This window comes from Adiantum capillus-veneris, chromosome 2 (assembly GCF_014529385.1).
Source record: "Adiantum capillus-veneris isolate H3 chromosome 2, ASM1452938v2, whole genome shotgun sequence".
Lineage (NCBI taxonomy): Eukaryota > Viridiplantae > Streptophyta > Polypodiopsida > Polypodiales > Pteridaceae > Adiantum > Adiantum capillus-veneris.
This window is the reverse complement of record NC_140932.1, coordinates 95,281,310-95,294,665: the sequence shown is the minus strand read 5'-3', so window position 1 is coordinate 95,294,665 and position 13,356 is coordinate 95,281,310. Positions and strand designations below refer to the sequence as shown.

At 39.5% G+C, this 13,356-nt stretch overlaps 1 protein-coding gene across 1 annotated transcript; it reads right to left on the bottom strand.

The window, feature by feature from the left end:
- Positions 1–10,965: 10,965 nt before the first annotated feature.
- On the bottom strand, positions 10,966–11,505 carry LOC147463229 (uncharacterized). The gene has a single exon (XM_086495809.1). It carries the CDS (start codon positions 11,503–11,505, stop codon positions 10,966–10,968), a length of 540 nt encoding a protein of 179 aa, XP_086351935.1.
- Positions 11,506–13,356: the final 1,851 nt, after the last annotated feature.

Below are 13,356 nucleotides of genomic sequence, written 5' to 3'. Positions count from 1 at the left end.
GACAAAGACATTGATGCAATATTTAGTAAGTTTTCAAAGAAGCTAAGGATAAGCATGACTTTTATGTTTCCAGATCTCATGGAACATTTCCACTCATGTGACAGCACAAAGCCTACTCCATTTCTTTTAACGTATGTGCCAGATTTTAAAAGCTATATTGAGGACCACTTGTGTGATTCAAAGGAATCTCTTGTGGGCACTCAAAACCACTTCAATTTAGGTTCTATATGCAGGGTGAGTTGCCTGTCATGCAATACAAGATGCATCCAAAGTCAATGGATTGGTTGCCAAGAGAAGGTGGCATTGAACTATGGAAAAAGGGGAATGATGGGAAGCCTAGCCTTCCAAAAGGTGTACCAATGCTACTATTGATGTTTGATTATGTAAAAGAGCACCAGGTGGTAGTAGGGGGGATTAAAGAATACATAAAATATTGGGAAAAGTTGTACTCAGATAAACAAGGTACAGTAGACTCTGGGTACAAAATGTTTATAACCCTAGTAGTTGATTATTGGAAAGACATGGTCCACGATTTGCAAATACCACACATTCATCATGTAACCAAAGTTGTGGACTTTTGGCCAAGAGCACAAGGTGAAACGTTATGTGCTGAAGGAAACGAGGAAGATGAATTTCGAGGAATACAAGACTTGGATGACCATTATTGCAGTCCTGCATCAAAACGGCCGAAGGATGCATTTGACCCAATGGTGGATGTAAAACAGGGAGACTTTGTGCTTGTTTGACCTTCAAAATCAATTTATCCAATATGGATTGGAGTTGCACAAAGTAACATAGACATGGAAAAGTGTTCAAATAGCTTCAAAACAATTCTTATACAATATTGGGCCCCAGTTTGTTCTCGTCGAAATGCAGCGGATGTGGATGTTTACTCAAATTGTTCGGAGAAATACTGGATGTGTAATATGAAGGATCATAAATGATGGGAAGCCATAGAATGTATTGTCTTCTCTTGGATCCCAAGCAGGGGCATTCCCATCCTTAGCATGGACCTCAGGTTTTTGCCACGTGGTCAAATCTTGAGGCCACACTATGATGGTACATCCCAAGTTATATTAGCCAAGTAAACACAGGGTGTAATAGAAGTGGGGTTTGGTATATTGAATAATTACAAACCCATAGCCTTGACATTCCTTGAATGTGTCTAATAACCCTTGGTGTAGGCCTAAAGTTTTTGTCACGTGGTCAACTCGTGAGTCTACTCTAAAGGTGTACATGAAGTGATATTAGCCGACAAAATATAAGGTATATAAAAGTGGGATCCAGTCCATTGAATGACTAGGAACCCATATTCTTGGCATGGCCCTTTAACATGTCTAATACACTTTGGCATGGACCTAAAGTTTTTCCCCGTGGTCAAATCTTGAGGCTACATATTAGCTGAGTAATAGCGTGTAATATAAGTGGAGGGTGGTACATTCCATGATTGCAAACCCATAGCTTTCACCTGGTCCTTTAATATTTCTAATAATCCTCAACATGAGCTTCAAGTTTGTGTTGCATGGTCAAAACTTGAGACTACTCTTGCATTGAATGTTTCTTTCAGGTGTCTTTACAAAAGTCATTCAAAGTGGAGACCTTGTAGACCTCCTCATTGGAGACAAGGTGGTTGCAAATGGGAGTGTATTTTCAACCGAACCTAGTGTTTTGTGCCATGGTGAATTACTTGGAGATGGTAACTTGTCAGTGTCTATTGATAATTGACATGACTTTTTTGCTTGCTTGCCCTTCCCAACAATTCATGCATCGACAGTTGGTGAAATGGTTGGTGGGTTTGCAAAATGGGAGAGAAAAAATGTCAAGCTTACAGGGGAGTGTGACATTCTTAGTATGCCACATGATGAAGTGGATGTGGCCCTTGAAGGAGAACGTATGGAGGAAGTTGACTACGGAGATCAATTGCGAGAGAGTTGGAAAGAGTGTGTTGTCTTGCTTTGGTTAGAGGGGATGGAATATTGCATTGGAACAGGGGCTATACTTCTATCTTTACCATATGAAGCGATTGACTATGAGGTTTTAGGAGAAGAAGATCTTGGTGTGGTGGTGAATAAAGCTTACAATGAAGGAACAAGGACGAGTGCAACTGATGGCTTGGATTGCATCACTTTAGTACAATGGCCTATTAAGAGGCTTACCTTCCAAGACGGATCACCATTGATTTCCAAACCATTGGGCAAAGAATTTGTGGATGAAGGCACGGGCAAGGAGATGGACAATGTGGATTATGCGGCTACAAATTTTGTTGCAGGGACAAGGTCACTTTTTCTACACAAGCGAGCTTATGGTATGGCTAATAGAAAGCCTAGGATTCTTGCTCTTAAAGCTTCAGAGGCCAGGATGTCTATGGGAGCTGTCTCACAAATTGCAACCATTGATTGTTTTCCAGATAAATGTTGCCAAATCTCAAATAGAGAAGCGTTGCTCAAATTGCAAAAATACTTTTGGGGTTTGCAATTGGAGGAACGTCCAAATTATGTGTATGACACACTTGATTCGTCTTTCCAAGTTGATGGTGTCGGCACAAGGACGTACATCTTTGTGCTCAGTGTGAAGGTTGTATGTGGAAAATCATGGTACGAGATGCATGGTATACCAAGAACGTCTTTTTATAGATACAGAGCTCAATTTGAGCAAGGTGCGAGGAGGGCAACGCATGGAAATGAAGGGACAATAAGAGCTGGTCCAGATCACACAGACAGGGGAAGAGCAATTCTTAGAAACTTTATTTAGAAGAATGCAAAGAAAATGCCACATAAAAGCCGCACAATGCATGATGGACCACCTGAAACGCAATTAGTCATCCCTGACATCTACAAACAAGTAGACATATGGACAGAAGTGAATAAGACCTTGGAAAATGTTGGAAGTAAGAAAGTGTCAATATCTTCATTTAATCGGATATGGAACACAGAGTTCAAGCATGTTAGTCTTGCAACAACAAGCGTGTTCTCCAAATGCGCTATTTGCTTAGAAATAAAGGAAAAAATGGCATCAACAAAGTGTCTACGAGAGTTTCATGCGCTTTTAAGGAAGCGTCGAGTTCACATGCTACAACAGCAAAGCTATAGAAATTTTTACTATGGTTGGTGCTTGGCATCTCAATTGGAACCGAAAACAAATTTGTGCATTATACATGGCAAGATGGACCAAGCAAAGACTGCAATTCCAAGGCTAAAAGTCAAAGCAAACATATAGGTCTCCTCAGCTTCCAGTCTCTTTGACTGGCATCATTACACATGGACATGGGCAGGGAAGATATGGTCACTTTGCAGTTGATTTGTGGCCACAAGACCCAAACTTCACAATTGGCTCCCTATCTCTATGCTTAAGAAATCTAGAGAGATTGGATAGTCATGAAAAGGGTGACCTTGAGCTAGATGGGATGCCAAGGTCTTCTTCTATAGTTCTTCAATCTCTAAATTCGAAGAAAGCACTAGATCATCATCAAGGGATCACACAAGGATCAAGATGTGAAAATGAAGATGTAGGGCATGGTGATGTCTATGGCTTCAAAAAGTTGCACAATAACTACTATTCCAATTGGATAATTGTGGGTCAGGAATAAAAAATCACCATTTATTTGCATTTTTGTTATTACTAGTTGCACAAGGGACATTCAAGGTGATCCAGTTGGGTTTTTTAATGGTGGGTCATACACACGAAGACATCAATGCAATGTTTAGTAAGTTTTCAGAGAAGCTAAGGACAAGCATGACTTTTACATTTCCGCATCTCATGGAACATTTCCAATCATGTGAGAGCTCAAGCCTACTCCATTTCTTTTAACGCATGTGCTAGATTTTAAAAGCTATATTGAGGACCACTTGTGTGATTCAAAGGAAGATCTTGTGGGGCACTCAAAACCTCTTCAATTTAGGTTTTATATGCAGCGTGAGTTGCCTGTCATGCAATACAAGATGCATCGAAATTCAATGGATTGGTTGCCACGAGAAGGTTGCATCGAACTATGGAAAAAGGGGAATGATGGGAAGCCTAGCCTTCCAAAGGGTGTACCAATGCTACTACCGATGTTTGATTATGTAAAAGAGCACCAAAAGGTTGTGGGGGGGATTAAAGACTACATAAAATATTGGGAAAAGGGGTACTCAGATAAACAAGGTACAGTAGACTCTGGGTACAAAATGTTTATAGCCCCAGTAGTTGATTATTGGAAAGACATGGTCCATGCTTTGCAAAAGCCACACATTCATGATGTAACCAAATTTGTTGACTTTTGGCCAAGAACACAAGGTGAAACAATATGTGCTGAAGGAAACGAGGAAGATGAATTTCGGGGAATGCAAGACTTGGATGACTATTATTGCGGTCCTGCATCAAAACAGCCGAAGGATGCATTTGACCAAATGGTGGATGTAAAACAGGGAGACTTTGTGCTTGTTCGACCTTTAGAATCAATTTATCCAATATGGCTTGGAGTTGCACAAAGTAACATAGACATGGAAAAGTGTTCAAATAGCTTCAAAAAAAATCTTATACAATATTGGGCCCCAGTTTGTTCTCGTCGAAATGTAGTGGATGTGGATGTTTTCTCAGATTGTTGGGAGAAATACTGGATGTGTAATATGAAGTATCTTAAACGATGGGAAGCAATAGAAAGTATTGTCTTCTCTTGGATGCCAAGCAGGGGCATTCCCAAAAAAGACAAAATTCCTGCAAAGGTTGTGACAAGGGCCAAAGTAAGTCTGAAAGATTTTTTTGAGTAAAGGACAAGGCATGGATTTCAACAAACCAAATTAAGGTGTTTCTGAATACCACCTAAAGAACATTTTTATCAACTCCCTTATACCAACAATTCTTACAATCATCTCTTTAACTAATATGAACCATTCAATAGCTTGCAACCAAAGGTATTTTTCAATAATCTTAGTGCACTTTGGGATTAGTTCACTTTGTGTTCTAATCTCAATTCCAAATTAACGAAATTCTCAGACTTACGAGATCTGTATTGATTTCAAATTCACAAAATGTTTCAAAAGTCACATACTCTCTAATAAGGTGTTATGCTCTCTTTAATTCTCCTTCCGCTATTCTCAAAGTTCATAGACCATTTCCATTACATTGGTATCAGAGCATTTGGTTTCTCTTTTCTTGCTTAAGAAGAGAGGTCCTTAAGTAGCCTATTAATGGTTGATTTTGTTAAGTATATTAGGGTAAGTGGGACTGGGATCTATTATCGATTTTTTTGAGCCCACTATGGGGGATATGGTGCACACCTCCGGAGCTTTGGTCCTAATAATGGGGTCTTTTTAGACTTGCCTACGGCTTTACCATTAATGAGCCATAAGAAGACTGAAAGGAGTTATCCCTCAGCAATTCTGTAATATTAGACCCACTCCACTACTCTTTATAATTACCCAATTCGAGCCGTGGGTGTAGATACTTAAGTGGTGATTTTCAAAGGCTAAGAGGAGTAGCAACTAAGGTTTTGAACTGGCAAAGAATACACTAAGTAAACACATAAGTTTAATTAGCATGGCTGACAATAACCAAGAGAGTAGAATGAACATTGAAAACTTTGATTTTGCACATGAAGGTGCTAATGATGGCAACCCCATGTTTGTCAATTATCTTGTTACTAGGTTGCAGCAAGCTATGAGCAACCCTGCTTTGCAAGCCAATGTTAACAACTTCGCGCTTATGGGATTTCCCTTCCTCTCCAAGGGGAGAGAGAGCTTAGGAGGCCTCTTGATGAGACCCCCAAAATAAGACTCTCTCCCATACGAGAGGAGGAATCCCAAAGAATGGAAAAGTAATGAATCCCTAAGTTCCTTCGATATGTGGTTCCACAAAGACGGCGGTCTAGACGATCGCCATTTCCTCCCAAGAGGAAACGATCAATCCACAGTCCTTCTCCTTGTCACTCCAAAAGGGAAGAGAGGAAACAAAGGAAGAAAAGGGCAAGAAAGAGGTCACCCTCGTCTCCTTCTTCTTCACATTCCTCCTCTTGCGACGAAAGCTATGGCTATTCTCCTAGAGAATACAAGAGGGGAGGACATCGCAAATCATACCCTGCATGGCTAAGGTCACAAAAGCTCAAGAAGCTCAGAGAGGGAGGAAAGAGTATCTTTTTTCTTACCTACGATGGCACCTATGGTGCTACCAACAAAGTACTGGCATTCATCGAGCAATTTGATGTGGCCTTTGGAGACGAGGGCTTCCTGGAGTCCTCCAAGCTACTCCATGTAGCTATGCACTTCCAGAAATCGGCTCATCAATGGTGGGCTAGCCTTCGTGGCAACAACGAAGCCCCAAAGACATGGAACACTCTACGAGTTTCCATCATCAAGCGATTCCTTGCAAGCAATGCAAAGAACAAAGTGCTTCTCAAATGGTGTAGTTTGAAGCTTCTCTCTCATGAGTCTATCCACAAATATGTAGACAAGTTTTGGGATTACATCTCAAGGCTATTGTCTTTCAAAAGATAGATTTCGCCGAGCAAAAGCAGTAGTTCTATGCGGGATTACGTGAAGAGATGGCCGAGTACGTCAACTCTTAATGGCCTAGTTCTATCACACAAGTAATCAACCACACCATGGTTGCTTTCGAGCATCAATTTCCAACAAGTGGCTAGACGGAATGTCAAGCCCATGGAGAACAAAGACAACGGTGATGCAAAGGATAAAACCAATTCCCAAAATTCTTCACAAGGTAATTCCAACAACAACAATTGGTCCAAGGATAAGGGAGATTACAAATAAACTCTCTCATGAAGAGCTTGAAGCTTTTCGCAAGCACCATAAATATTCTAAGTCTGGGAAGCAAGGACATGGCTATCGTTCTTGCTCCAAGAGAAATGCCCGCAATGAGACTCGTAGAGCTTCCATGTCCTTTAAAGTCGAGTTCAAAGGAAGTTTATGTAGCTTCAATATTTGAGAACCATTTGATGGAGAAAGAGCATGCTTTTTTGTGGTCGTGATTGATGAAGCCAATCCTTGTGATAGAGAAGGCCCTTTAAAGCAAGAGGGAGGATGCTGCCAGGACATTTGGATTGAACTGATTGAGAAGATGAGACATCACTATTGCTAGGTTTGGTCCATCCATCAATAACACTCTTAAATTGCTCATACAATTCATTTCCAAATTGAATAGGCTCTTGACCATAGCGATAAAATTTGACAACCCCACATGCATCACTTGATTGGCTTAATTGCACCAAGTACGGCAAAACTTTTTCAATAAAAACTGAGTCGGAAACATTGACATCAAAGGACGTGGGAAATATACAATTCTCGACTGTATTCGGACATCCCTTGTAAGGGCTATCATCAAGTAGAATTGTCCTTGTACATTTGCAAACATCTCCAAACTGATTCCAAATATACTCAAGAGGTTTAAACATTGCTTCCACCCCCATCTTATCAGGTCAATATATGATGGTCTTTGAATGCCTGTGGCAATTTTCTTGACTCCATATCATAAAGAAAGGAAAATTCTCTAAACACCTTATTATTGCCAAAACTTTGTGGAGCAAAGCTATTGACCAAATTCCAACATGAAATCTATCAAACAAGGCATTAAGAAACTCCATACATCTTGCCAGAAGAACCCACCTAAATTTTGCCAACTTGGAGACTTTGGAACTTTTGGGATTTTGCAAAACAACGTCGTAACAGTAGGCCATTAAGATCCAAGATAACACATAGCTTTGATGAAGTTTCAGATAACAATGAAGTTGTCATGATACCATGTGCTACATCTGTCAAAACCCAAAAATACATTGCTTAGTAAAAATTCCATAATCATAACTTTCTTGGAGGCTTATGCTTGACAAAAAAGTACCATCTAAAATTTCTCCTTGCAACCAAATAGTTTCACTCAACAATGCACATTTAAACAATTTGTTTGAGGGGTGATAGATCTCTTTTATACTTAGCAATTATATTTTAAGCTTTGGGGTCATTAACAATTCGATGCAATAAGGAAAATATGTATTTATATGTTAATTTGCTCAAATAGATGTCTTTTTCATATCCCAAGGATAATTTGTGCATATAGTTAGAGCTACTGTCATGGCCCATAAGTCATTTTGTACTATGTCAAGAATGTCTAGCCAAGGATTCTTCAACAAGGTAGACTTATACAAATGCACCTTGCTGATATCTATAGCATGCTTGATTATTGACAACCCATACCTCGTACACAAAGGAAGGTATAACACGCTACCTTTCATCTTTGAAGATGAAATTTGTGTCAAAAAGTCCTTGATTAATTACCAAATACGCAGGTTTTGAGAATGTGGAGCAAACTTGCTCATTTGGGTTTTGAACACTTGAAAACACACTCACTTAGGTTTTGAACATGTGGACAAAACTTGCTCACTTAGTTTTTGACCATGTGGTCAGAACGAGCACATGTGTTGATTAGGGGGAAAGTTTCTCTTTTGAGGTTTCGGCATTTAAAAATGCACTTGCTTAGGTTTTCAACACTTGGTAAAAACATTTTTAACATTCTCTTTTGTTTCTTGACCACTCTTTTTTGAACTATAACTACTCTCTCTGCAATGGTGACATGTTAGTTTTGACCTTATGGTCCAATTCTTTTACTGTGTTCAATTGCAACTATTGTTTCTTTAAATAATCTGCTTCTCACAATCATCAAATTATGTGTTTACCAATTGAGAAACTCACTCATAGGTTTTGAACATGTAGAAGAACAAACTCACCTAGGTTTTGACCATGTGGAGAGAGTAGTCGCACTTCAAATAGAGAGTAGTTTACCATATGGAGAGAGTAGCTATTGCACTTCAAAAAGAAGATACACTCACTTATAGGTTTTGAACATGTGAAAGACACAGTCACCTAGGTGTTGACCAGACTACAAGAGGTAATCAATGTCTCATATACCTAAGATGACCAATCAAATGGCTTAATATCTACCTGTCATTGCATTGTCCTTTGAGCATGTGGTTAAGTTTTTTTTGCTACCTTACAAATTTTGATATTTGAAAAATACTATTTGGAAAATATAGTTAGAAATTCATCTGAACGCTTTTGACAAGATCATTCAGTTTCACTTCTTCAGCTTGTGGGTTTTTAACTAAATGGATAAAACTCTTGCACAAAATATAACTTAAGCCATTGAATCCTAGCAAACTCTCTATTTTGAGTGGTGTGAAACAAACAAAAGTGAATTCATAAGCAATAGTTTCCATTTTAGCTTTTGCTGCCATCTGATTATGGTTAACAACAAATTGGAGCCATTACCTTAAGACATTTTTTAAGAACACGCCCATTAAGCTGTATTGCAAACCAATTTGTAGTATGAAATAGTACATAAACTTAAGGGACACGCTTGAGAGAGAGAGAGAGAGAGAGAGATGACCAAGCTCACACACTTAGGGAGAGTGTCAAGAAGCATCCGCACTAAAGTTTTGACCATGTGGACGAGAGAGAGAGAGAGAGAGAGAGAGAGAGAGAGAGAGGGAGAGAGAGAGAGAGAGTAGAGAGGGAGAGAGAGAATTGATCTTATTCATGTAGGTGGATTGAGGAGGAACATCCTCACTGCACTTTTGACCATGTGAACACAACTTAGGGTAGAGAGAGAGAGAGAGCAAGAGAGAGAGAGAGAGAGAGAGAGAGAGAGAGCACCAAATGTAATCATTGAGGCTTTGTAAAACTTAGTCACTTAGCAAAAACTAGGAGAGACATTCTCACCAAATTTTTCACCATGTGGACATAACTGAGAGAGAGAGAGAGAGAGAGAGAGAGAGAGAGAGAGAGAGAGAGAGAGATCTTACTTAGGGAGAGTGAAGAGCACTAGGAGAGATAACCTCACTAATGTTTTGACCATGTGGACAAAAATGAGGGATTGAGAGGGAGGTACCCAAAGGGGGGGAGAGAGAGAGAGAGAGAGAGAGAGAGAGAGAGAGAGAGCTTACTTAGGGATAGTGAAGAGCACTAGGAAAGATAACCTCTCTAATGTTTTGACCATGTGGACAAAAATGAGAGAGAGAGAGAGAGAGAGAGAGAGAGCTTACTTAGGGAGAGTGAAGAGCACTAGGAGAGATAACCTCACTGATGTTTTGACCATGTGGACAAAAATGCGAGAGAGAGAGAGAGAGAGAGAGAGAGAGAGCCATGAACAAAATTGAATGACGGAGGGGGAGACAAAGAGATATGGAAAACACTTTCATAGTAACAAGTAGTACATAGGCTTTATCACTCCCAAAAGTACAAGGAAAAAGAGTACGTAGACATGTCGCAATTCAAAAAATTATAGTGCAATCAAGGTACAAAACACTTGAAGTGGCCTTCATTTTCTCTTTCATGATAAGGCCCATGACATCTTGATTAGATTCCTCTAGACCTTCCTATGGTAGCTAAGGAACTTGTGGTTCATCTTGTTTGGTGTCTTTTGGATGAGACTTTTCTTCAGCCTTTTCATGTGCTCTAGAACAAATTCCATCAACTTCACGTTGCTCTTGCGAGTTGCAAACTATCGTGATGGTTTTTCTTCGACTAAAGAGTGCAGCCTTTGATGCAAGACCACTTGCAAACACATCAAGGACAACCTCATGCTGGTCTTTGAATGCCTTCACAATTTTGTTGATAACTTGCTTCTTCCTTCTCACTATTGCTTTGGCCACTTGTTGCTCGTCATCAAGATCTTTGTCAGTCCCCTCCACTTCAATGTGTGCATTGCCCCATACTAGGGGCTTGTTTGTATTGTTGACATAGCGATCAAGGTTGACAAAATTTTTGCTCATGCTCACTAATGTTAACACCACAAATGTGTCTATGGCTCCAGAAGCAAAATTGTTGGCTAAAGGCAAGAAATCACTGCTACCAACAAGCATCTGGAACTTTATGCTCATGTGTAGATGACCATCCTCCAAAGCAGCCATTTGCCTTCGAGTAAGAAAAGATAGTAGGATGAATTGTTTAGGCTCACAAGTCATCCTTAGCAAATAGGAGACAAGCTCTACTACTTGGGGGAATCCCAATTGATTCCTTCTACTCCATGTGCAACATCCAAGATAGCTACACCAATGGTAATTGGATCTTTGTACACATTATATATTAGATCAAGGGCTTCTAAATCATACCCAACAACATACACTGACCAAGGAAAGGTGCTAGAAGATTTAGGGATCTCCTTTCTTCCAGAAAATAAATTCACTATGTCTCTTGCACCATTGGGTAGTGGACCTGGATCAGCCTTATGTGCTAGTTTTTTTGACAACCAATCACTACAAAAACCTACAATTATTGAGTAAACATCCTCTATTATATTGTAGTCATTAACTAGCTCCTCCCATGTTTTCAAGACATTGTTGTTGGTTGATTTTGATGCATTGAAAAGTGTGACCAACTCTTCCTTTAGCACCCTGTCTTGCTTTAACTGCTTTGCCCTTGTTTCCATATCTATAAGATCTTCCTTATGCCACTTTTTTCTAAGAAATAAGATTTTTCCTTCATTGAGTTTGTTTTGCAACCTATTAATCTCTCCATCCTTTAGCCCCATCAAGCAACGAAAGGTACCCGGTGATGCTTGTCTTCCCTTCTTTCTAGGTCTTTCTGCTTGAGATTCTCCGGAGACAAGGGAGAGAGGGAGAAAGGGGGAGAGAGAATGTTTGAAATGACCAAATTCATTCACATAGGTTTGAGTAAGTGGAAAAAAGCATACTCACTAAGAGATAGTGCAAAAACTTTCTTACAAAACTTTTGACCATGTGGCCAAAAGTGAGGGATGAGACAGACAAAGAGTGAGGAGGTGGAGGAGGCCATTGGTAAAACTAAGAGGTGGGTGATAGAGTTTTGACCATGTGGAAAAACTTAGGGATGTATGGAGGTACACACACACACACACACACACATAGAGTTTTGACCATGTGGACAAAACCATGAGAGAATGACAAATCAATAAGAAATCTAATACTAGAGTGGATGGAGGGCTAGTGGCCACAAAGAGGGACTGATAGAGAGAGAGAGAGAGAGAGAGAGAGAGAGAGAGAGAGAGAGAGAGAGTTTTGACCATGTTGACAAAACATGGGGATGGAAAGAGAGATGTTATTAACATTTGTACAAGGCCTCTCTCTAAAGACAAAGGGGGGGAGAGAGCTTTGACCTTGTGGACAAAGGGGGATAGGGAGAAAGGAAGAGAGAGAGTTTTAACAATGTGGCCAAAACTCAAGGATAGAGGGAGAAAGGAAGAGAGAGAGAGAGAGAGAGAGAGAGAGAGAGATAAATTGGAGGGAGAAAGAGTTTTGACCATGTAGACAAAACTCAAGGATTGAGCGAGAGAGGGAGATAGAGAATAGGCAATAAAATTTGTCCACATGGTAATAACCTTGGACATTATTATGTTATGATACTATACTACTTTGTGTGTGTGTGTGTGAGAGAGAGAGAGAGAGAAGAGAGAGAGAGTTACGGGGAGAACGAGAAAGACATGGACATAACTCAATGGAAGGAGAGGGAGCAAAGTGTGAGATTTGTCCACATGGATAAAATCTTTGATGTTGAATATATTCTTCTATTAAACTACTTGGTGGTATTGGACAGAGGTGAACTTAGCTTACAAATTGTAGACACTAAATTATGCTCCCCCCCCCCCCCCCCCCCCCCCCCCCCTTAAAGCTTATTTTAATCACAAGTTTTGTTGTTTTGTCATGATGGAAAAGTCTGGCTTACAAATGAATGTTTTGCAATCAAACCTTGAATAGATTTATCCATATGAGTAAAACATCCTAGATCTTGAAATAGGATTCTTCTCTAGTTTCTTTCACCAAAAGTCTTCGTTTTTGGCCCACACTGTATGTAAAATTCTTCAATATGGAAAATATTCAAATTTGTGTGGACAAGATCGCATGGTCACTCACACAATGGGATTTGTTTTGAACACATGGTCAAACATTTTCATATGAAATGTGTGATGCTTTTTGGAATCAAGTATAGCTCAATAGGTACAAAATTCCCTTTAGGATAGATTCAAAGAGGAAAATTTAAAAATAGCAAAAAAAAATTATATGTTGATTCTATTTTTGGATTTGCCCCCGCTTTTCAACCCGTTGATTTGGTTTTTCAACCAGCTCAAGGTTAAAGCTAAGGCACACTTTTCTCCACACATAATAATCGAATCATCACATCGTACAAAAATTTGTCCATAAGGTCAAATTTTGTGTTATGGTTTTCTAGAAACTTATACTTGTTACATGAAGACAAACAATATGAATCTATGCTTTCACATGATCAAAATAAAGAAAAACTATAGATGAAGACAAATACCTTTGACCCTTTGATGGAGTAAGTTAAACCCTTTGATGGAGTAAGTTAAACGCCTTCGCATTTTTAGGCTAGTAACAACTCATGTTCT

What these genes read in the sequence shown, in the direction of transcription:
- LOC147463229 (XM_086495809.1), bottom strand. Translation starts at nt 11,505, where the DNA reads ATGGGGCTAAAGGATGGAGAGATTAATAGGTTGCAAAACAAACTCAAT.